A 24311-nucleotide genomic window follows, 5' to 3' on the forward strand; every position below is an offset into this window, starting at 1 on the left:
ACGGCGCATTACTGTTCAGGCCGTGAAAGATACTAATTTATTCACCTGGGAGAGAAAAAAAAGGTACAAATGTTCAAAGCCTATCGAATACATCGGTACGAAGAAAGAAGAAAAAGAAATGCAATGCCATCAGGGATAATGAGTAGAAAATCACATCGCGAACGAGATGCCCAGCCATGTATATCACGGGCCCACCAGCTGGCGCTCTCCCGGTGCATACATTAATGAACAAACGTCATCTAGAACGGACGGAAGCCAGTGGCTTGCGGCGTGATGCCATTAGCCTGTCCGTATGCCATCGGTACAGGGGCAGGCGTCGCCGGCCCTTGGGTCAGCATGAGCCGTGAGCCTCCCAGAATTGGTGTGTTGTCTTCTTCCTTCTTATGCGACGCTTCCCGCGCCTTGCGTTCCTCATTGTCCTTCTTCAGCATTTCGATCGTACGTGTCTGCTCGCACAGGAAGTTGATCATGTAGGGCATGGTGAAATCATGGAGACCGTGACGCCAGGACATCTCCAGGATGACATCCGGGCGGATGAGATCGTAGCAGGCATAGAGCATGCCGACGTAGCACTCCCGGCTGCCAATGTCGACAAACTAGACACAGTCAGCGAATTGTTCCAGTGTGAGAAAAGAGACCAATGAGGGATAAACTTACGTAGCGAAGAAGCTCCTCGACCACGTCCGACTTGCCAGAAATCGCCGCAGTCTCAATGGCATCCTTGTATAGCTTGTCCTGCTTGGAAAGCGAAATCGACTTCTCCCAGCGCTTGTTGTTACGGTAGATGTTCGCCGCAATCTGTCGGAAGAAGATGAGGTCATGCTTCTCGAGACGCTGCGCCAGCTGCACCGCATCGAAGTTGTCATAGTTGTCCACCGAGTCGCGTAGAGTCTTGTAATCCTCCTCCTCGATCAAGAGGTCGTTGATGGCATCATTGACGGCTCTCTTGTTCTGAGACTGGACGTTCAACAGGAACGGCTTGATAAGAGGAATGTTGTCGGAGCTCTGGAAAATGCGTACAACACGGTTCACATCGATCCGAGGGGTCAAGACCTGGAGTAGATCCGTAAGAAGCAGAGGCTGCTCCTGTAGATAGAAGTTCAGAGCACGATAGTAAATCTCCAGGTTGGCAACCTTAACAATGATATCCTTGAATGAATGGTGCTCCCAGGCATCAGCGGCACGCTCCATCATTGCCAAAGCGGCGTTGTCCCACTCGTCGTAGTGACAATACAAGAACACTAGCTCTGGCCAGAGATTTGCTTCCTCGCACGCACGGATCATCTTGGGGATATTGATGCGGGACCAGAAGAGCTTGAGGTGCTCCATGACCCGGTCAGGGTGGTACTTGGACAGAGCAATGCCAAGCTCGGTGAACATGCCCATGTGCGCCCTCTCCAGTCCCAGACCAGCTTCGAGAACACTGATCAACTCGTCGAAGTAGCCATTGCGCTCGTATTGGCGCACAAGATCCTGCAGCTCCTCGGCATGCACAATGAGGTTGAGACCGCAAATCTGGGCGAGACGGAACTCCTTCTTGTCCACACAGGCCTGGTTGACCTCCTTCCAAACCTTGACACTGTTGGCCTTGCGTGCACACTCGACTGCAGCCTGGTAATCTTCCAAGTGCACCAGGGTGGTAGCCAGCTTGGCCCAGTTGGAGATGCTCGTATAGAAGATCTTGGCTGCCTGGTGGTAGCCTTCAGCATAGGCCTTGTCACCGGACGTTTCGACATCGGCCACGTTGGTGGTACGCAGGAAATCCTCGAGCTCCGATAGCTGGTCAAGACGAGCATAGCAGAAAGCAAGGGCGGTGTCAATGGCTGGCTCCCGCAGTGTCTTGCGAGCCATCTTGAGATATTTGACGAGCTCCTCGTCTTTGCCGGCGTGAGTGGCAGTCTCAATGACCTCGAGGTAATTCGAGGGATCATTGGCTCGGATGTACGATTCGATCGAGTCAGACACGCGGAGACCGTCAAGCTGTGCCTTTGCAACCTTGCTCCACACATCCGGCAACTCAACGCGCTCGGCGAATTCTTGAGCACGGTCAATACTGACAATGTTCTCAACAAGAACATTGACGGCAGCAATGTAGTTGTTGACCTTCTTATAGATCTCGAACGCCTCCTCATACAGCCCGACAGAGATACACATCTCGGCGATCTCGTCAGCGCTGAACTCGTTGAGCTGATGAATGTAATCCATCAGACGTCCCTTGTCAGCCTTAGCTGCCGTCAACATTAGCAGGTTCTGCAAGCTACCATTGTCGCTGAAGGGTGAGGGCTCGAGAATGATCTTTTCCAGGAGCTCGATAAGCTCGCCAGGAAGGTCCGCCTCAAGGAACGCCTTGACAGCAACGGAAACCTTGTCGGGTTCAGTCGATTCAGGAACCGCCGTTGCGATGACTTGATCGACAAGAGAACGGCGGTGCAAGTTATTCTCGCTCAAGACGAACGACCAAATCTCAGGATCGGCACGCTCAACAAGGTAACGAGCTTGGGCCCGGTACATGGCATTCTCATTGGTAATGTTGATAAGTTCCAGGTCATTTTGTCCCTTCCTGTATGCAATGTAGGCCAGGTTCGGATCACGCTTCTCGCAGTATTTACCGACGGTCAACGTGTCATACATGTCATTCTCCTTGAGGAACTTCTCGGGGTTGTTGTTGCTGTCGATGTAAATCTTGGCAAGAGCGTTGTAAACGGCCTGCTGCTGATTGCCAGTCGCCAGAGTGGCTTCAAGGAAAGGTAAAAGCAGCTTCAATCTGTTTCGTGTTTCAACCTCGGAGACGAGCTCGTCAATGGGAATAACAGAGGGCTCGACGGTAGACAGAAGGTTCTTGATGATAGCTTCATCACAGTCAACATCCAACAAGCCTCCAACGACAGCCGGAGTGCGAGAAGGGTTAACACGCTGCACATAGACCTCGATCGACTTGTATTGTTGGTTCTGGTATAGGTAGAGAACCAAATCGTGAATGAAGTTGAAACGGTCGCAGACGATGATGAGGGGAAGCTGCTCGGTCAACTTGGCTTCTTTCAGGAAATTCTTGACCTTCTCCGGGTTGTAGTAGTTGCTCTCGCGGCAGATGCGCTCGACCTCGGTGATCTGGCCCATGGCCGTAGCAGCCTCGATATACTTGAAATGAACCTCAGGGTCCTCGCTAAGGTTGACGATGCTTCCGAGATAGTAGTAGAGACCCTCAGCGGTGCGGTACTTCTCGAAAAGGCTGATGAGTTGACCGGGTCCAAGGAGATCCGAGAACTTGGTTGCAAGCTGAACAACAGCCTGCAAGTTCTGGCGGATGTTCACCTCCAACATGGTGTCCATGCAGTCAATGGTCTGTTCCACGGAAAGACGGCCAAAGTAGTTCATGAGCCATTCAGGGTTCAACTTGTCGGTACGAACAATGTTCCGCTTGATCACCGCTGGGTCATCAGTATTTTCCAAAGCACGTTGGATGAGGCCAGCATTCTCGCAGAGCTGGGAGATTCTAGGACGATCATAGTGGGTGAAAATCTCGTTACCAAGAATTGCGTCTGCAACCTGGGGAGCGTTGACGAGGTTCATCTCAAGCAACCGTGTCTGTAGGTGGCCGTGCTCGGGCTTGTTGTCCTTGAGGGCATCGAGCAAGAACGAGGTTGCCTGCTGAATCATGTTCTGCGACAGGAAGACGTCCACGACGCGGTCAAGATCAATGAGTGCGCCACTTTCCTCGTTGGCAAGCTGAGCCGCGAATTCGGCACCCTTCTCGGGGTTGACGCGGACAATGTGCTGGAGAAGTTGAGTGTAATCGGGCTGGTATCCAACTTGCTTCGAATAGGCGAGGATCTTGTCAAATTGACCAGTCTCGGCAAACCCGGCAATGACCTTGTGAGGTACATTGGCTTGCAGATAGATGGCCAAAGCCATATTCATGTCGTATGGTCGGACGATATCTCCGAGTTCCTCGGAGGCTTCCAGCTTATTCTCACGCATCCATTTCTCCAGCAAGTGCTTCCTGTTCTGTTGCAGGACAGGGCGCACAAGCTCAACACTCTCATACTTGTTGAGGGATCCTTTGTCCAAGAGCATACCGAAGTACTGTAGGATTACAGACATCTGCTGGCCAGTTTGAGGCGCATTCTTGAAACGGTTGATGGTCTCGGGTGTACGAAGGAAGCCTCGGGGAGAGTTGGCAGCGATCTTGGCAGCTTCAGAATAATTGCCTTGCGCCAGCAAGTTGTCGAACTGCTGCTGGTAGAGGTGATCCGCTCCAGGAAGGCCAGCCTTTGACGCGAGCTTCACCGCAAGTCCAGACATGGCAGGGTTCTCCATCAGGTACTGGATAATAGTTCCCTCATCAACGCTGACCGACAAGACTTGGCCTTTGCGGTTGACACCGACCAGGCCTGCAGATTCTGAGTCGGGAGCTGTAGTGAAGATTGTTTCGCTGGAGATACGGTTCATGAAGATGCAGGTTCCAGTTTCGAGGTCGTAAAGATGAATGAATCCATACTTGGTAACGAGGTAAACGATGTCGTACTTTCTGGAGACCTGCATAGCGACCGGGAAATCATTAACTGCTTCTTGCGGGAAGTACACTTCCACGGCCTTCTTCTGAAAGCGCGGGTTCGGCTCCTGGTGATCGATCTCGGCAATCTGCAGTTTCGCGCCGGTCGGAGTACGAACAGCGAAGGTGAACAGCTTGTGCTCCAAAGGAGAGCCTTCGACTCTGATTGAAGCAAAAGCTGCCGCATGTCCTTCAATAAATTGAGAAATCCCGCGATCTTTGGAATATAGCTGCATTGAGCCCACAACACGTCCCTGCTGTTGGCTGATACCGACCACGACCATCCACTTCTCGTCGTCATTGACACGGTAGTTGATAATTTGGCAACCCTGGCAGCGGTGATTGTCAGTTACGATGAGTCGAGCAATGTGTTAGACTCTTTGATTTCGGCCACACTTACGCTCAGGTTAGGAAGCCTGTCAAAAATCTTGAGAGGCTGGTTCTGGGTTGGATCAAAAACATCCCAGTGGTAGACCGATGCCTCGGTGACCAGACCTAGACTCGTTTCACTGAACCACTTCCAGTAAACAACGTCTTCATTCATGACCGCAGACTTGAGCTTCTGCTTTGCAGAGAGATCGAAGATCTGAATTGTTCGACCCTGAGCTCTGAGGGCGATGATGTTCTTGGTCCAGTGCATGATGGCACTGTCCGCATTGATCGGCCGCTTGATGACTTCATTGTTGTTTTTGAGGTTGACAATAATGACTTGAGGCTTGTCTTCTTCATTGAGTTTTTGCCTCACGCAAACGAAATGATCCGATTCTAAAGTCTATCCAGCAATGACACTATGGTTAGCAAGCTTCGGCCAGATCCCTGTTTTTGGAGGTGCGCCTCCAAGCTGTACTTACACATGAGTTGAAGCCAATCGATTGTGGCTAGAAGAAACAAGACGTAAGCAGATATTCACAAAATTTATAGGTAAAGGAAGGCGCGTCCGGCATGCCGGCGTGCGACACCCTAGTTCAGCGGCGGATGGCATCAGGCAGTATCGGATGGTAGGACATACAGCAATTTCGGTATTTGTCAGCTATAGTAGATGAACCACACGTTAGCACCCTTTTTCAATGAGCGGAATTGAATCAACACGTGAGAAAGGGGGAATACATTGATGAGCTCCGTGAACTTGATGGGAAGAGGAGCCATATTTACCAAGGCCGCAAGACGACCTTACCCTCCCAACGAAACGCCGCTCAAAAGAAATCAACTAAGCTCGAGATGAAAAGGTGAAGGGGATAACTGCGAATTGAAGCTAAAGACGGAGAGAGAGAAAGAAAGTAAAGGTGAGGAATTAGAGGAAGTGAGATGGGTAGGAGAGGGATACGTAGATTAGCAACTGGGGAAAGCGGGAAGTGACCTCAGGAGGCCGACGCTGTTGTCGTTGCTGAGGTGTCGCTTATGGGGACGTCACGTGCAAAGGGGTAAGCTCCAAACGGTACCTGGGAAGTGAAGAACAATGAGGATGAAGATGAGGCGAATGAGAGAAGTGGATGAAGTTAATGGAGTGAATTGAATGAAATGCCTAAATCTCCTGAGATTTTATTTAGGCATTCGACGAAGTATTCAATTGAGAGTTTTGTGTTTGCTTTTTCTATTTTTGCAGTCTTGAATCTTGATTGAGCTCCCATAGATAGGTGACAGTGAGGCTCACAGGCACGTGGATGGCCTGAGGCTTGTTTCTATGTGACAGGTGCCAGGGTCTCTTCAAGTAAGGTAGTGTTTTATACTTCAATTTTTGATTCACTGTCGCCTGGCAGGTAGACGTCCATCTTAGCTGATCTGAACTAAATATGGTTATAGAAACGGCACTTCACTATGCGGGCTCAGGCGAGACAAGCTCAACCTGAAATGGACTCCTGGGGTGCGAGACTAAATGGACTGGTCGACAATTTTTTATGGGTGGAAATGCTCATTCGCAGCACACAAGTCACAGTCTCAGTTCATCTAGACCTTATGAGGTGTCAAAGGGACTCGCGTATGGCAAACGGCATGCCCATACTTGAGTCTAGGATGCCTCAATGACAATCTCGTTTTTCTCAACACGGCCAGAGAAACTGGCTCGAGAGATGAAGGACACACCGTCATTTTCTGCCTCCCGAATAATGTGCGTCGACTCGAGCATGTCCTAGTACAGGCAATATCATACCTGACATCAAGTCAAGCAAGACGAGGATCGCGGTAACCACGATCATCTAAGGCCACGGGAGCATTGACCAGTTATATCCACGAGCTATTGTTGATCTACTATTTCTAGCCCTTCCCTTCTTTCCATTCTGTTTGTAGACAATGCAATTCCTCCGCCAGCTCGGATGATGGTTTGCAACACTCCATAGCATCTGGGTCGACGTCACAACATCGGAACGTATATGCAACTTCGGAGCCTTGGGGAAACAACGACCACTGCTGTCAGTGTTAAAGTGGACGAATACTCATCTGAGCTACTTGTGGACCAAACCATGGAATATCACGTAGCAGGAAACAAGTAGTATTGTTCCTGGCTACTATATACAACAGAGCAGTATCTGCCATCTAGCGGTCGATGTGGGTGCTTCTCGCCCCCGGTTGGACTTACGTGGTTCCAAGGACAGGCTGTGGTGTTTCTCGGGACAAACCAGGGGCTGGCCACTGTGCAGACAAATGCAGGACATGTGTGGTTGATCTTTGTCAATGCTGCAGGCGGGCTGCCCAAGCTTTTTACATGCATATGAGCATGCATCAGTTGTCATTCGGCAACGGTGCAACCTTAGACCTCAGCAAACTATTATACTTCTGCCATGCTCATCGAATACCGATGTAAGGCGTAGACATGATGGAAACAATGCGGACATCGTCTGGGTGCCAACAAGAGCGACAGAGTACTCCGTCATAATTCAAGAAAAAAGGCTAAGAATTAGCGGCAAAAAGAATGCTCACAAGCGGATTTGAACCGCTGACCTCATGATTACTAGTCATGCGCTCTACCAACTGAGCTATGCGAGCTAGTAGATACTAGAGCCTGGTCCGCTTTGCTAAAAATCATATGGGAATTATAGTGTGCCCTACGCGACATCTCCACTGTGCCGCATCCACTTGTGCCTTCCACATCCCTACGGACTATTCCATGCCCGATCTTCGACCTTTTCGGGAAACATGGGATGGCTCTTATTTAGCTTTTCCAACTCGATAGATACTCTCATTGTGCAGAGCTAAATACATCATTCATCATTGGGTCCGTCCCTTGTTCGTGCGAGTGGTTCTCGGTTTTGGCAACCATGGCCAGGCCCGATCCCAAGTATATTTCTGCGATGACGCCAACGGATAGAGTCGCAACACCCCTGACAATGTACCCAACCAACAGCTGTCTTGCATGTTCTATCAGCTCTATATAAACAGCGAAGCACAGTCAGGAACAGCATTATTAAGGTGCAAACCAAAGCATGCGGAACTGTCACCACAAGTCCACAACTACCATATCAAACTACCTGCAGGAACCGGACAAGCAAGAAAACACGGCCAATTCTCGAAGAAAGTACCTACTCGTACCGTCCTAATAAGTTAGATAGGCAGTAGAAGCTATATGGATTGGATTATCTCGAATAGCCCCAACAGTCACTCGACCGACGACCTTCCCTCAAGTCCATTCAATGTAACCATCACGACGAGAGACCCACGAACCGTCGTCCTCACAGAACAGCATAGACCATGTTGGAAACTTGAGGATCTCCACATCATGACGGTCCGAATATAGCTAGCGACGATGCGCATCGATGGTATTCTACCAACCGCTGATTATCAGGCACATTTCTCGAAAGGTCCTGTACTAGATGCTCCGATGCAGACAGTGCTTCTGCCATTGGTTTATTACACAGCTACAGCATCCCAGAGAGTATAAACATGGATAAAATGGTACTGAGTTGAATCTATACAAGTTCTGTTCGTTAAGGGCGCTATTCACAACGCCGACACATCCCATAATCACATCAAAGACATCAAGCAATTTTGGCATGACTCTCTTGGTGGCCTGTCGATGGTAATACTTATAGGGTCATCGCAAGACTACGCAAATATCACTGCGGTATCATCGTCCACTGAGACAATAGTAAACTCCCCACATTTAGTGGTGGAACAAACGAGTGCCCTGTTCCACGAAAACGATACCAAGCTTCTCGGCCGTCTCGAAAACGGGGCCGTCGTTCTGGCTACCGCTGGGGGCAGCGATGTACTTGGCACCCGAACGAGCAGCACGGAACACGTTGTCGATGAAGGGGAACTGTATGACTCTGCATCAGTACAAGCTACAAACACACGAAATAGAGTGGTCAAGCACTTACGAAAGCGTCGGACGAGACGGCAACCTCTCCCATTTTCGACAGCCAGCTGTCACGCTCCTCCTGGGTGAAAGGTGCAGGGACTTCCTCGAATACGCGTTCGTACTCGGCCTTCTCGACATCGTTACGGGGGGTTTGCCCGGAGCAGAGAAGGTCGATGGCGTTGCTCTTATCAGCCCGCTTGGTGCCGGCCTTCCACTTGATGTTCAGCACACGGTCGTGGAAGCGCATCCACCAGTTGTCGGCCTTGTCACCGGCGAGACGAGTGCAGTGGATACGGCTCTGCTGACCAGCACCCAGACCGACGACCTGGCCGTTCAGGGCGTAGCAGACCGAGTTGGACTGAGTGTACTTCAGAGCGATGGTGGCCACAGTGAGATCCCGCAGAGCAGAGTCGGGAAGGGCCTTCAAGCCCTTAGGAGTGATGATGGTGTTGAAAGTCTTCTGAGGCGAGATGACAACATCGTTGCGCTGTTGGCTGAGCTGAACACCGTACACAGTGCGAGTCTCCTCGGAAGCGGGGACGTAGTTCTCGTCCATCTGCAGGACAAGGTACTTGCCACCCTTCTTCTTGGAGAGGATCTCTAGCGCCTCCGGGGTGTAACCAGCGGCGATAACACCGTCCGAAACCTCGCGGGAGATAATCTTGGCAGTGGGAACGTCACAGACGTCGCTGAGAGCGAGTAGATCTCCGAAACTGGACATGCGGTCCGCTCCACGGGCACGAGCATAGGCCTGGGCCAGTCCAGAAGTCTCGATACCGGCAATGTCATCGACCATGTAGACCTTGCGCTCCTTCTCGCTCAGGGGAACACCGACGGCAGCACCGGCAGGAGAGACGTGCTTGAAGCTGGCCGCAGCCGGGTAGCCAAGGGCCTGCTTGAGCTCCTTGACCAGAGCCCAGGCGTTGAGGGCATCGAGAAGGTTGATGTAGCCCGGGGATCCGTTAAGAGCCTTGAAGGGCAGCTTGCCATGGAGCGTGTAAGCAGAGGCAGGCTTCTGGTGAGGATTGGCACCGTAGCGCAGAGACAAGTACTGCTCGCCGTTACCAGCATACTGCTTGCGGAAGAAGCCCGAGATGGCTGTATCGTAGTCCGCAGTGTGTTCAAAGGCCTTGAGGGCGTACTGCTTCCGGCTGGCTTCGGAGATCTCTCCAGCCTCCAGCTCCTTCAGGAACTCGGGATAGTCCTGAGGGTCAGAGAGGATGGTGACACGAGCGTGGTTCTTGGCAGCAGCGCGCAGAAGGGTTACACCGCCGATATCAATCTCCTCAACGGCCTCGACGATGGTAACGTTGACCTTGTTGACGGTCTCCTTGAAGGGGTAGAGGTTGCAGACGACGAAGTCAACCTTGGAAATATTCTGGTCGGCCAGATCCTTCTCGTCGGACTCGATGTCGCGAGCAAGGATACCACCGTGGACAGCGGGGTGAAGGGTCTTGACACGGCCACCGAGCATCTCAGGAGCATGAGTGATAGCGGAGACATCCCTATCAATTGAAAACGCCATGTCAATGACCATCACTCCCAGTAAAATGGGAAGAGCTGGTGACTCACTCAACCGGGAACCCAGCATCACGGATCATTCTGGCGGTACCACCAGACGCGAGCAGACGGACATTGTGCTTGACCAGACCCTTGGCCAGGTCCAGAAGGCCAGTCTTGTCATAGACGGAGAGGATAGCTGTTTATAAAAAAAAAAGTGTACAGGCTTGAGTCAGTCCAATGCTCGTTTCAATTCCACACGAGTAACAAAACTCAGAGTGGGGAAGCAACCGGCCAGTACGACTTGGCGAGGAACAGACCCAAGCTCCGAGTGAGGGGAAGAAGAGGCTGAGAAGATATCAATAATGGACATACCTGACTTTTGTTGAGACATTGTGTAAAACACTGACAGTGATGGACACTGGGACACAACAGAGTCAGAATCGAGCACCGACGAAAATTTGGAGGGGTGGTTGGAGTATGGGAAAAAGTTCAGATGACAATCATGACAGGAGCCCCGCCTGAAGTCAATTGAGTTGGGTCCTGAGGGCGATAAGTCTATTATTCTTATTCTTACCTGAGAATATGACGGTCTGGATAGAAATGAAGATGTGTCACCAGTCTCTCTGTCAATCACAGCAATAAGAAGTATCTGCAATAATTATCTATCGACAGCTTTTCTATCTCTGCTCATCCCACCGCGGGGTCAATCATGATCCTCTCTTTCCTCCCTGAGAATCATGGCCGCTCTCGGACTGTTTGTATCATTACAGATGATTTCCCGAATAACCGCCCCACTTCCATTCACCATCTGGTAATTCGCAGCTTTATGTGTAATGTAATAACACAAAACGTCCCCTGAGCCGGAGCTGTCACATGATCTCCACATATGCTATGTAATGCATGTTTACATAATTATGCACAGAGCGAGGCCTCCAAAATCACATGACAAAGCACAGGCCACCAACTCTCAAACGGAACACAAAACTCGCTCCGTTGAAAACTTCTTTTCCTTTTCCTTTCTTCTTTTTCTCTTCATGAACAACGCAAATAACAACATTCTTTCAAAAGCGTTCCTACGAGGATTATTCTCTTCTACGGAAGAGATAGGCCTATGAAGTACGGAAATCGTCATATAGAATGGAGAGGGATTGTGGGAAACCGCAAAGTGTCGATCTTGGGTGCAGTGTCTGACTTGATCTCGTCTAATGGCGAGCTCGGTGGAAGGGACTGCAATGATTGGCTCTACAGCCTTTTTGTAGAATCTGGAGGATGTGTATGGTGTCCATTCGTGTGTTGTCGAAGTGGTCGGGGACACGGCACCTTAAGTAGTTGGAGACGTCGCCATTGACTTCGTTGACCTCTTTAAGTTCGTAAGATCATACCCAAAGCTTAAGCCTCCGAGCTTAGGACTTGGTGCTTAGGACTTGGTGATCAGGATCATTGCATTGCCCTATCATGAAGCTATTCTATGCTAAGAAACCTATCTATCAATGGTAACCTGTTGAAGAAAGCTACCTGGAGCCGATCAACCCAAAACTCAGCGACGTAAAAATGAACACGAAATAGGCAAAAAATTCGAAGGACGTTGACATGGACTCCATTAATCGAGTCCATCTCTGCTTGTACCTCCGATGGCAAGTTGCCGGCCGACGTTGCCAAAGCAGACGCAGGCGCAGAAGAGAACGCTTGAGAGCCATATGCGGATCGCAACACCCTCCTGAGTGAGGCCCGTCGGCAGTCCATATTCCAGGACAGTGCCATTCAACAGAGGGATGGTAGTCGCAGAAGTATCTGCGGACGTTGGGACTAACTCCGGTTTGAGCCCCAGCACTACACCTGTCCCAGCTAGTCCCACCACGGTCGACAAGAGGAAGCCTGCCTTTGTGCGGTCAATGAGATACCACAGCACAGGATTGACTAGAGCAAGAGTGGCAGACGCCTGAGTTGTTGATTCCCAGGGAAGTCTCCTCTGTGCAGCAGAGCCCAGTCAGCGTTACAAGCCTTGAGGTAGATAGATGCGAGTGACCGGCAAACCAAAGAATTGTGATAACTTACCAGAGCAAACGCAATTCCAACAAAGGCCCCAACGCTCCGGGCCACTGTAACCCAAGCAGGCGTACGATCTTCGCGGGGACGATTGTTCTCCTGCCCTTTGACGGTCCGGAAACGACCCGTATCCCACTCTCCAGCAAAGGAATCCAGCCAGGGAAGCACATTCCCTAGAGCAACTCCAGCCAGACCCCACAAACCCAGGTATTGCCAAGAGTCGTAGTAGCGAATATTCTCCAACTTCACCGGTGTGATCCAGTGATTCTCATGTAAATGGACTGTGATAACTCCGTAGGCCACACCGAACCCAAAGAGAAGCACACTTCGGAACACCTGAGGCAGAATCACTCCACGGAATAGCCCATGACTGAGGCGCGACCGAGTTCTCTGCAGTGAATGGCGAATTGGCGTCTCAGGAGACGTTTTAATAATTGGTGGATTCTCCGAGATAGGTGTTTGTCCCTCGCCTTCGAATGCGGTCGGAGAATAAATCCCATAAAGCGTAGACGACGTCAGATTCATGATGGAAGCAGTGCGGCTTACGCTGGTCGAACCGGCTTCCTTGGGATTGAGCAGATCAGAGTTGGCGGGCTCCGCAGGAGTAGGAGGTTCGGACGATTCGTTCAAAGCAGGCGTAAGGTCGAACACTCGCCGCGGACGAGGTTGAACGATGGCGGGTTTATCAGACATGATGGGCGATCCGATGGATAAGGATATGGTATGTTTCGCAGTGGGACAGAAATAAACAATGTGGTAGTTGCGGTCTTCCGAGTCCAAATGTGAGTTCAAGACGGTATCGGCAGGTGAGGTGAAGGGCACAGCTGAGAATCCTCCGGGTTTATAACGCCGAAAGTAGACCAATGCTAGGATGATGAAGGATCGAACGCCCCCTCTAAGTAAATGTGATCTCTGCAGCAAAGAAAATAGCCAGCCTGATGGTGGCAAGGTACTGGGTGGGGAGACACCCTGAGAAGGGAAAAAAAGGAGGAGAAAGAGGTCAAGGACCTGTCAGGTGTGCAGCGACAAGACTGGAAGCTGCTCCAGCTGTACGGGGTACTTCTGTAGCAATGACAGCTCAGTCGTCGACTTAGCGGAGGTTTGAAACGGAGGAGATGAAGGCGACTGAAGCCGACTCGTTCAAGAGCTGGAGTGGAGCACACTTGCAAGGTGCAATTCGGCGGCAAGATTCCCTGTGATCGGCGGATCTCTGGGGCACACAAACAATGGAAGGCAGATCAGTATACTACAGTTCTGGTTGAAATTCTATAAGAAGCAAGATGACACGTTTACAAGTGTAACCTGATATAAAGATAAACACAATGACAGACGCAATAATGAGTGCGGATGTTTGTGCTGTGAGCAGATCCGAGATTTTTTGTTGAGCGCTCGTAGGACAGGGGACAACGATGAAAGAGGCGGCGGATGCGTTCACATGTCAATAATGATCGTTGTTGAGTCAATAGAGACATTATTGTACGGTAACTTCTCAACCATCCAGGGTTCCCCTCCACAAAAGTCTATGCTATTTCATATGTGTGTGGGACTCCGTACAGATGCACATGCTGTAGTCTAGTAACTAAAATTGCAAATAATACATGGTTGGCCTCTACAGCTCCAAGGCTGTTCTGCAGCAGCAGCCATCTCTCCACTTCAATTGATTTGCACCACAGCCCTTGGACTGCCCCATAACGACATTCGATCGGTTCTGGAATGTCTATATGATGTCCATCTAAGTCCGACGCTGGATTATCGGATTTATCGGTCGCCGTTGTTTGACATCTATTCATATTGGACTTGACATAGATGACAGTAGAAGGCTTATGCACCGGGATGAAGCGGAATTGAGTCCTGAGCACAGGTCTGTTCGGAACACTCATAATCGTATGTGGCTACTGTACTCTGCTATGGTAACAAGACGGACACGGTCACATGGGCAAGACACATTAAGAATTTTGAAAAAAGGCATTGAGGAAGACAAGGTAAGAAACAGAGTGCTAGAATATGAAATGTCTAGTGTGACTTGTAAGAGGATTCCAAGAAGAGACCCAATCGCGAAAGCGGTGTTTCTACTAGACCTTGCTATCGTCTAGGACAGCGGTAGTATCACCAGCAGCCGAAGAGGTCTCGCTGGCAGCGTATCCATTTCCACCATCAAAAGTCGAAGAGTTTTCGTCCACATCGACTCCACCATCTCCGTCGTCGAGATCCTCCTCATCGTCAACCTCATCGTCGGATGATAACGCTTCCGCGTCGTCATCTGCATCACCACCCATGAAACTGTCCTCGTAACCAGGCTCTGCTGGGCGAGAAGATCGATCGTCGCGATCCGCAGCGTCATCCTCATCCCCGCTTCCTTCACCCAGCAGTTCGCGATCCAGATCGTCAAGTCCTTCTCCGTCGAGATCGGCGTCCTCATCGGCCAGACGAATGGAAGGAGGCAGCGGCGAGAGCTCCTGGTCTTGTGAGGGAACGTCGAGATCATCCTTGCCTGCCACACCAGAAGAGGCCCTTCCAGCAGCGCGACTAGGGCGACTTCGGCTGCTCTTGGAGCGGGAGGACGAAGCAGTCTGCCCCTTGGAGGCCTCGCCGGCCGTAGCACCAGAAGCACCAGCCTCTGCTTCGGCGAGCTTGCGTCTCGCATTGCGCGCAGCGCGGGCTCTGCTACGAGCGGACATCGAGACTCGCCCACTCAGGTCAAGGGCATCCATGGCATAGCCGTTCTGCCTGGCTTTCTGGCGCTCCTCTCTCTCTTTCTTGCGGTCTCTCTTCGGACCATTCGCGTTCTCATAGTCCCAGCGGTCAAGCCTTCTGGTGGCCTTACGGATCACAGACAAGAAGTAGCCCGCGGACTCTCCAAAGTCTTCTTCTTCGTCGTGGTGAGGGATCAAGCCACCCTTGCCCCATGAGGCCTCCTCGTCCTCAGTGTCGTAACCTTCCGGAAGAGATTGCAACAAGCGACCGTAGCGTGCGAACGGGATTTCGCTTTCTCTCTTCGCTCGTAAAATTCGGTAAGCCTCGTTTTTACGCTTGGCCAGGAGATAATCGATACGCTGGCGCCGATTCTGTTCGACAGCCAACTGGTGCTGTGTAAGTGGTCGAGGACGGCGAGCTGAGGGAGGCTGACCAATAGTGGATTCGGTCACGAATCTATTCAGAATCGGATGACCTGATCCTGGAGGCGCCGGCGAGGACGCGTCGGGGGTCTGCTCCATCTTAGTCTTCAAAATCAGTCGCTGCTGACCGACCGAGCGGTTGAGAGACGACTCCCGCTTGGGTCGTTTGGACTCAGAACGCGATGATTGAGTAGGCGTCAGATAGCCTTCATCTGGATCCGCTGGACGCTTGGAAGGCGGCCGCATAGAACTGGTTCCATAATACGCGTCGTCTATTCATAGATAAGCTTGGTTAACGCATGACTACACATGCTGGATCATTCGACTGAACTTACACGCAGGACCTTCTCCTGGGCCCCCATCTAAGGGCGGTCGCGGAGGGAGATGGTCAGAATTACCCTTTCGTGGACGCTTTGGCGGCCTGGGTAATGGCTCGTCCTCTTCCAGAATGCCTGTGACAACGTCAGCCCACGCACAGAAAGGCAGAAAATGAGTCGACCATCGCATGAACTTACGTTTACGCTCCAAGCGTTTTGTCTCTCCGTATTCGATTTCCGAGGGCGTATCCACGTTTTCCTCGTTTGCCTGCTCTTCCGTGAGGCTCTCGAAGCTGGGCACCTTGATTGGCAGGCCCTCGGTTCCTTCACCATCCTGGCCCGGGCCGAATGGGTTGTTGAGGGCGGCTTCACGTGAGTAATCACTCTCCAAATACCACCACATCAGCCATAAGAAAGCTCTTGCACGGCTCTTACTGCTGAGCGTGGATCTCATGACCAAGTCGAAGAAATCGCGGGGAGGGAAGAAGTGCAACTCGGACACCTTGGGAGCGTACTGTGCGAGGACAAAGATGAGGTGCACCGGATTAGTCCGAGGGATGGGATGGCGTTTGATCTTCTCGAGCGTATTCGGCTGGTCAACATCCTCTGATGCACCCTTGAGGATCGATTTGAGACGAGGAGCATCCTGAAGCTGCTTGTATGCGTTGGGGTCCTGGTGTGCCTGCAGGGAAGGAATGGAGTGATAAGTCCGTAGTTGAGCACGCATTTCTGGGAAAACTAGATTTGTCTCCGAGTCAGTCTCGAGATCCAATGGCACAAGTTAAGGGAGGGTTTAGGGAAGGAATGAGATCGCGAAGAGGGCTGAGTGAAAAGACAAAGAGAAGGGCAAAACCATACAGTTCAAAGTGGTATTCATCCTCCCAAAGTTAACGAGCAGACAAACCATCGCCATATTGATGGCGGCTTGCTTATCGCTCTGCAGTTTGTCCTTAAGAATCTTGCTCGTCTTACTGCTCCTCGCCATCGCATCGATGTAAATATCCGCAAAATCCAAGTTCTTCTTGCCATCGGACCAGCGAGTGAAGACCGGAGTCTTGTCCTCAAAGACCAGTTTGAGAAACTGGTACTGGATGTCCTTGCGCCAGAGCGGCATGCCATCTTCCTTTTTCAGATGCCTGATTTTGTTTCCCGAGTAGACGGAGCCAATGGTGCCATTCGCCTGACGCCTGATGCCGACCGTCGCGCTGACCGTACTGTGCGAAGGCTGTTCGTCCTGGGTTTCGGACTGCGCAAACGACTCGTCCGCGACGTTGCTTTCGACGTCCGCCATCTTCGAAGGGACCCCGTCAATTCAGCAATTTCTCGAGAGGAAGGTTATTATCAATGGAGAAATTATCCACTGTCGCGAATTGTCCGAAGTTGTGGATTGTTGATTCGTGCCCCAGGGGGGGCGTCACACGCTGTCAGGCTTGGGTTATCGAGGACCGCGAAGCGTGTAACTATTTTAAGGGGAGGAAATGATGCCACAAGTTTATAGCTAGAGTCAAGGAAGGAAGAATGAGAGAAACTCCAGAGGGTTGGAGATGAAAAAGTGAAGATGAGGGCTGGATGCGACGATGATAAATATAAGCGAAGATGGATTCTGGTGTTGGATGAAGAGAAAAGAAAGTGGTTCGAGCAAAGGCAAAAGGAGCGTTGTGGGTGTTCAGGTGCCGATATTTCTTTCTGGCTTCCTTTCGGGATCTTTTGCCTTGCCGCAGCTTTGGTATACAGAGGCCATACTACCTACCTACTACTAGGTACTGTTCTTTAATCATTCCGTCTTCCCCTATTACTATCCCACAATGAGATGTATTGATATAAGCTCTTGATCGCCGTAATTAATGCAATTCAATCCAATGATCAGAATATTCGAGTCAAAATTACTCATTGCGGATTTCGCCATTCGTCTAGCATCCATGCGAAGATGCTCAACAATAGAGAGATTAAGCCCCGGATTATGTAAGAAAACTGAGTGAATACGGCCCTCGAGACGGATTGTATCTACTCTGGATATGTGAGGTCTGACCCCTATTATTACAGAAAAGCAGAATCTCAGACAGAGATATGCTAATCTGGGTTGGGTGAGGAAGAGGAGGCTGGGAGTTTTCAGTCAGTGATGTTATTATTCCGTGCATTGAGGTCAGCCCTTGCAAACCACTAGAAATACCAAAAGAAGTAACAACACCCACATTCCATCCACGCAGGAGAAGAACTCGTCATTGCTCATCACCATCCAGACAAATCGAGAAAATTACTGAAGTTATGCGTCGTCCGTAGAAGCTACAATTGACACAGACAAAATAGAACTTTTTAATTGATAATAAGGTAGCTCTCTTCTCCCGAGACAAAGGGTCTCCGTGAGCTACGCCGTGCCGTTAGAAGGCCTAAAGCCCCAAGCTGCTTCTGACTGAAAACGATGATGCCTCCGAACCAGCATGAACATCAATGCGCCAGAAACCACAGCTTTACCCCCTCCGAGGATCCGAGTAATGAAACACAAAAAGACTCCCATTCAAATGTCAAGCCTCCACGGACCCCAGTGCAGAGAATAATTTGTGGACACAGCAGCTCAAGTCAACGCCATAACACAATGCAAATAATCCCGTCTATATCACTCGCATCGAGTAATTTATGCACCGCGGTAAAAGAAAAAGGAAAGAGCACACAAGGGAAAAAAAGGCCCGTGAACACGACTGCCGCGTGCACTCGCCTCTTTCATGCGGTGTGGATGCGCAGACCCGGAATAACCGTTCACAGTCGATGGAAAGTAATGACACAGCTCGGAGAAGAAAGCGTTGATTTCCACAAAAACAGGAATAACGCATGCACGTGCGAGTAAGAGAGGAAAAGAGACGAAAAGACGCAGAACAGGCCCGCCTTTAGATACCGAAACCGTAGAGATCTATGCTGCAAGACACAGTCGATGCAGCTGCAATAGCACCGAGCATATGAAAACCATAAAAAGTACTTTTCTGAAGACGAAAAGCCGGCACTCCCGCTCGGCGTGCATCGTTCAAGCGTACCTCCACATGGACGCTTGAAAAACAGGTAAGGGTATCTGAAAAAGACGGTCGTAGCAGGAAATTCAACGCGATCTATGATAATCATGCAATGCCGATCAAGGCGCTTCTATCCATACCGAATGTATGGTTCGGAGCAGCGAGATGGAGATATCGGACCGCATCGAACGTCCCATGTCTAAGACGGAAAAGGCGAACGGAAAATAGCAATCGCGAAATGCTCAGCAGATAAAGAACACCACAAACCCAAATCAAGGAATCAGATAACATAGGAAATTGTAAAAGAGGAAGTCGTGGCGGTCGTGACAAAGCCGGTCCCGATAGAAAGGTGAGAAAAGGAAGAAGGACGAAGAGAGGTGCTTCAGGACTCGTTTTCCGATCGTGACCATCAGATGAAAGGCATGAGAGAAGAACGAGCCATTCAGACCAGACGGCCTCGCCAAGGACCACAACCTCCTAGGTAATTTACCACCAGGAAGAGGGTCCAGTGGGGCCCGAGGGGTTTCCATAGCTGCCGCCGCCGTAACCACCGCCGTAGCCACCACCGTAGGCTGGGGCAGCACCGTAGCCGCCAGCACCGCCGCCATAGCTGCTGCCACTGGGAGCACCGTAGCTGCCGCCAAAGGAGGGAGCACCACCGCCAACGTTACCACCCATACGACGCGCATCACGAGTGGCAGTGCCACCACGACCACGGCCTCCACGGCCTCCGCGTCCACCATATCCGCTGCCTTCGCGAGCAATGCTCTCCAGGAAAGAAGGAACTTCTTGATGAGCCTCCTTGAGAAGGTCAATCAGCTCACGGACAACACCACGGTTGCCACGGTTGAAGAAGGCAGTGGCGATACCAGTGTTACCCGCACGACCGGTACGACCAATGCGGTGAACGTAGTCATCGATATCGGTGGGCAGATCATAGTTAATGACGTGGGTGACGTTTGGAATATCAAGACCACGAGCAGCGACAGCAGTAGCAACCAGAATCGGGCAACGTCCAGAGCGGAACATCTCCAGAGCACGTTCACGCTCACGCTGGGTGCGATCACCGTGAATAGCAGTTGCAGGGAAGCGCTGGTTCAGCAGGAAGTCGGAGAGAGCATCCGCCATACGCTTGGTCTCCACGAAGATAAGAGTGAGACCGCTTGTGCCATGAGTGTGAAGGATATCAAGAAGGACGGAACGCTTGTCGTTGTCCTCGACATACTCGACCTTCTGAGTGATGTTCTCGGAGGTAGAGCCGACACGACCGACGGAGAGGAAAACGTAATCCTTCAGGAAGTCCCGGGCAAGCATCTGAATATCGCGAGGGAAAGTGGCCGAGAACATCAGAGTTTGGCGTTCATTGACGTTAGGCATGTCTTCACCCTCTACGATGCGGCGAATCTGAGGCTCGAAACCCATGTCCAACATACGATCAGCCTCGTCGAGAACCAGGTACTTGATGTTAGCCAGAGAGATGCGGCCACGCTCGATCAGGTCAACCAGACGACCGGGGTAGCGACCAGGAGATCGCAGCCACGCTCGATCTGACGGAGCTGAGAGCCAATATCGGCACCACCGTAGACAACACAGGGGCGAACCCAAGAGCGGTAAGCGAACTTGCGGGCTTCGTCATAGATCTGAGAAACAAGCTCACGAGTGGGGGCGAGGATCAGGGAAGTAGGGTACGCCTTGCGTTGACGACCGTAGCCGAACTGGCCCGAGGCCTGAGCAGGCGCAGCGGAAGGACCTGTCTGGAAGGCCTGAGAGAGAATGGGGAACAGGAAACCACCAGTCTTTCCGGAACCAGTCTGAGCACACGCCATGAGATCGCGACCGTTCATAACGATAGGAATGGAGTACTTCTGGACGGGAGTAGGGGTTTGATAGTGAGCGAGCTTGATGTTGGAGATCAAGTGGTCATCCAGCGGGGGTTCGTGAAGGCATTGACGGGCTCGGGAACGTCCTGACCGGATGCTTCGACGGGGATATCGTCGTAGTTGGCGAAGTTGATACCAGTGCTCTGCTTGGTGGGATCGTTGGGAACACCAAAAAGCTCACGCTCCAGGCGGGCGTTTGCGGGACCGGGGATGTGCTTGCCGTCGCGCCACTGGCCATCTCCAGAGCCTTTGACAGAACCGCCTTGGGAGCCGCCGTAGGAGCCTCCGTGTCCTGGGTGTCCGTAAGCATGTGGGTCAAAGGGCCGACGTTGAGCTTCCGTGGGAGTCCAGCTGTTGTTACCATTGGGGACATTGGGACCACGAGGGCTGAAATCAGAGGCATTGGCATTAGCCCAGTTGCCACCGCGAGGAGCGTTTCTGTAACAAGTACGCCACGGTCAGCCAAAATGAACACAGACAAGAAACTGAGATTTGAAAAGGATCGCAAAATACATACTTTGGGCCGTTCCAAACACCAGCACCAGCAGCAGGACCGGGGGGAGGAGGAGCAGCGGCACCGTCGACATTGGCGCCCATGGTGCGCTGGCGGAGATGGGGAGGGATGTAAGCAGCGCGGCCGTTCGAAGGGGGAGCAGCAGGCGCATGCTGGGATTCGTTAAGGGACAGATTTCCCATCTTCAAGCCGTCGGCCATGATTGCGGAGATTTTTGAAACTGTATTAGATAAATGAGCAAGCCGGTTCAACAGTTCAGTGTTTGAAATCGTCGAAATAATCGGATCTGCTGATGGTTGTAAACGTACAATCGAAGGGTTGCTTAGTGTTCTTTTAGCTCGAGAACGTGACAGACAATCTATTTCAGAGATTATCTGTTGTAAGGAAGGCTTGAGATTCTTTCCGAAATCAAGAATCTGTACAAGATGAGAGAAGAGAGAAACTTCAAACAAAAACGTGTCTCTCTATCGTCGAGTGGCGACGTAGCAAAGGTCTCAAGCAGGGAAGTAACACAAGTTGGAAACTGAGAAGACCTGAAGGGAGAAAAAAAAACTGAAAACAGTGTTCTCCCAGATCTAACCCTCTATCAAATCTTGCAAAAGAAAAGAAAAAGGGAGGAAGAGAAAGACAGTATTAAGTGGAGAGAGGTTTGGGGGAAGAAAGAAGGAGGAAGATGGAAATTTAGATTAAGTAGTAGCCGATAGATGGGAGGGGGAGAAGAGTGGAAGAGGTTTTGTGGGCAAGGGCGAGAAGATCCAGCGAAAGAACTTTTAAGAAAATGGAAAATACTGACACGGGGAGGCGAAAAAAAGAAAAAAAAAGTTCAAAAAACGTCAAGTTAAAAAAAGGGCGAAAAAGGAGAGGAAACAGTCTGACTGGATATCCAGATAACCCTACAGGCTGGGCCCAGTCTTTCCCTCTCTGGTAAATTTTCAACCTTTTTTGTGTTTTGGGTCCTACAGCACGTATCTTATTACTGTTGAATTAAATAGAATCATGATTGGTCATTATTATGCATCATGGATGTCTTTGGTAAATAGATATCTACTACATACACAGGTAGATCTTTCATGTGCTTCAATACCATTGATGGCAAATTTCGCAATGATTACGGAGCACATGTGTCTTCTCTGGGTCAGGTTCAGACACCTTAAAAGCAAGGTAGATATCCGTAACTTTGGCTTTGTGGAACCTGCTGAAAGGCTAAACAACTTCGAATTCACTTGCAGTTACATATATCTGCAGACTATCTAGACTAGATAGGTTTACCTTTACATACCTGGATACTATCAAGTTTATCAACGTCAACTTATTAACTCAGGCTATTGATTCTTGGGTGCTCAATAGTATCAGGCAACAAAAAGCAATGTTGTTTATTCGTCCAAGCTTTGTACCTAGTCCCCGAGTCAACTGAGTATCTTGTTTCTCTTGTCAGTGCCTGCTAAGACAGGGTCACGCTTGATTCAATCGTCAACTACTACTAATACCAAGGGATGCCTAGTAAGGTACTCCGTACGTACTGCTTTTCGGGCGTGGCAACCCCACCAAGTGACATGCTTCAGGTTGCCACTACTATGACTCTATGGCTGGCTCATTCGATGGACATTTGCCACCACCTACTGGCGGCAATCTGGACTGTTATGATAGCGACAAACGTACCACACAGGGTCTATCGAGGCTAAATATTTTGGTTTGAAATATGTATTCCATTTATGGATCTATATAAACAGCTGAGCTTTAGCAGTAACACTGTTGACTAGACCTCGCTCTTCTCATTGAACTGCTTTGCCTTCTTCTTGCTGATCTTCACCGCGATGATAACCATAGCGATGAAGATGGAAAGGACTGCAACGTTGCGAAGAGAATAAGCGGAAGATTCGGGCAGAGTTGATATTTCTGACGGTTCTCCATCGTAGAGCCCGTCAGCTGGATCTTGTTCTGAGCGTCATCCAACCATCAGCATATTTGATTGCATATCAAAGCAGCAAGGACTGACCAGGAACAGGTCTACAGCTCCTCGTGGCTACCTTTGGTGGATTCATCCTTGATCTCTCCACTCTTGACGATCTTGACGGTCTCTGCGGGCTTGTCGCCAGGACCCTTGGGCACATTTTCGATCTGTTCCACGATCTCGTAGCCCTCAAGAACCTCACCAAAGACAACATGGCGACCATCGAGCCATCTATCAGTACATGAGGTATTAGTACGCTGCTCGTATAGATCTGCAAATTGCGGAAAGTAAACTCACGGAGTAGGAACGGTGGTAATGAAGAACTGAGAGCCGTTGGTATCCTTGCCAGCGTTTGCCATGCCTGATATAGTTAGAGAACGGCGACATTCAAGTCAAGGGATCCAGGAGTGTCGTACTCAGAAGGCCCTTGCGGGTGTGCCTAAGCTTGAAGTTCTCATCCGCGAATTTCTCGCCGTAGATCGACTTTCCACCGGTACCTACAAGTCAAATATTGTCAACACATGCGCTGTTACCAATTGACGTGCAGAACTTACCATCACCACGGGTGAAGTCACCGCCCTGGATCATGAAGCTCTTGATGACACGGTGGAAGGTAGAGCCCTCATAACCGAAGCCCTTCTCACCGGTAGCGAGAGCGCTGTGTTACGTTTAGTAGGGGTCGATAAACATATCAATTGATTGAACAATCGTACCGGAAGTTCTCAGCTGTCTGAACTCAGGCCGTTCCATTAGTATCCAGTCCCAACCTAGAAGCAGTGCTGCAGAACGGAGCGATGCCTACCTTAGGGACAGTCTTGCCGTACAATCCGAGCACAATTCTTCCTAAGGGCTTGTCTCCATGCTCAATGTCAAAGAAAACCTATGCAACCAATCGTTAGATGCATATATCAATAGCACGAAACTTGCTTACCTTGCTTGTGATCTTTGGGCCTCGTGGCTCCTTAGTCTCCTCGGCGTGGACCAGAGCGAGTCCAACCGCGAAGACCAGGAAGAAGGACAAAAGAAGACTTTTGAAATTCATAGCTGCTCACAATTGCCGGGAAGAGTAGATTTCAGGCAATGACTGTGAGAAAACTGTGAGATAGATCGAGATTTGAGGAGGTCGAGGCCAGGTTGCA

At 50.6% G+C, this 24311-nt stretch overlaps 6 protein-coding genes and 1 non-coding gene across 7 annotated transcripts; all 7 read right to left on the bottom strand.

The window, feature by feature from the left end:
- Nucleotides 1–2: 2 nt before the first annotated feature.
- Nucleotides 3–5887, bottom strand: P174DRAFT_442891 (clathrin heavy chain). The gene is made up of 6 exons (XM_024827685.1): nucleotides 5660–5887; nucleotides 5562–5582; nucleotides 5404–5430; nucleotides 4953–5324; nucleotides 658–4881; nucleotides 3–596 (listed from the first exon to the last, which is right to left on the bottom strand). Exons 1-6 carry the CDS (start codon nucleotides 5696–5698, stop codon nucleotides 240–242), a joined length of 5040 nt encoding a protein of 1679 aa, XP_024681627.1. The 5' UTR covers nucleotides 5699–5887; the 3' UTR covers nucleotides 3–239.
- A 1571-nt stretch (nucleotides 5888–7458) lies between these two features.
- On the bottom strand, nucleotides 7459–7531 carry P174DRAFT_t118. Its single transcript has one exon. It is a non-coding gene; the product is annotated as a tRNA-Thr (tRNA).
- An 894-nt stretch (nucleotides 7532–8425) lies between these two features.
- On the bottom strand, nucleotides 8426–10963 carry P174DRAFT_442892 (phosphoribosylaminoimidazolecarboxamide formyltransferase/IMP cyclohydrolase). Its single transcript, XM_024827686.1, has 4 exons — nucleotides 10719–10963; nucleotides 10416–10542; nucleotides 8863–10348; nucleotides 8426–8801 (listed from the first exon to the last, which is right to left on the bottom strand). The coding sequence occupies exons 1-4, from the start codon at nucleotides 10735–10737 to the stop codon at nucleotides 8646–8648; spliced, it is 1788 nt and encodes a 595-aa protein (XP_024681628.1). The 5' UTR covers nucleotides 10738–10963; the 3' UTR covers nucleotides 8426–8645.
- Nucleotides 10964–11716: 753 nt separating this feature from the next.
- P174DRAFT_442894 (INSIG family protein) lies at nucleotides 11717–13483 on the bottom strand. The gene is made up of 2 exons (XM_024827687.1): nucleotides 12402–13483; nucleotides 11717–12315 (listed from the first exon to the last, which is right to left on the bottom strand). The coding sequence occupies exons 1-2, from the start codon at nucleotides 13083–13085 to the stop codon at nucleotides 11947–11949; spliced, it is 1053 nt and encodes a 350-aa protein (XP_024681629.1). The 5' UTR covers nucleotides 13086–13483; the 3' UTR covers nucleotides 11717–11946.
- Nucleotides 13484–14242: 759 nt separating this feature from the next.
- On the bottom strand, nucleotides 14243–17490 carry P174DRAFT_442895 (putative INO80 chromatin remodeling complex (Ies1)). The gene is made up of 4 exons (XM_024827688.1): nucleotides 16684–17490; nucleotides 16024–16563; nucleotides 15844–15960; nucleotides 14243–15780 (listed from the first exon to the last, which is right to left on the bottom strand). Exons 1-4 carry the CDS (start codon nucleotides 17114–17116, stop codon nucleotides 14465–14467), a joined length of 2406 nt encoding a protein of 801 aa, XP_024681630.1. The 5' UTR covers nucleotides 17117–17490; the 3' UTR covers nucleotides 14243–14464.
- Nucleotides 17491–19313: 1823 nt separating this feature from the next.
- On the bottom strand, nucleotides 19314–21421 carry P174DRAFT_432376 (DEAD/DEAH box helicase; the record flags this gene model as incomplete). The annotated part of the gene is made up of 4 exons (XM_024825749.1): nucleotides 19314–20383; nucleotides 20404–20725; nucleotides 20779–21145; nucleotides 21225–21421. 4 exons carry the CDS (start codon nucleotides 21419–21421, stop codon nucleotides 19314–19316), a joined length of 1956 nt encoding a protein of 651 aa, XP_024681631.1.
- Nucleotides 21422–22903: 1482 nt separating this feature from the next.
- Nucleotides 22904–24249, bottom strand: P174DRAFT_442896 (peptidylprolyl isomerase). The gene is made up of 7 exons (XM_024827689.1): nucleotides 24104–24249; nucleotides 23975–24052; nucleotides 23886–23902; nucleotides 23727–23830; nucleotides 23589–23669; nucleotides 23470–23533; nucleotides 22904–23403 (listed from the first exon to the last, which is right to left on the bottom strand). Exons 1-7 carry the CDS (start codon nucleotides 24212–24214, stop codon nucleotides 23229–23231), a joined length of 630 nt encoding a protein of 209 aa, XP_024681632.1. The 5' UTR covers nucleotides 24215–24249; the 3' UTR covers nucleotides 22904–23228.
- Nucleotides 24250–24311: the final 62 nt, after the last annotated feature.

This window comes from Aspergillus novofumigatus (assembly GCF_002847465.1).
Source record: "Aspergillus novofumigatus IBT 16806 chromosome Unknown P174scaffold_5, whole genome shotgun sequence".
Classification (NCBI taxonomy): domain Eukaryota; kingdom Fungi; phylum Ascomycota; class Eurotiomycetes; order Eurotiales; family Aspergillaceae; genus Aspergillus; species Aspergillus novofumigatus.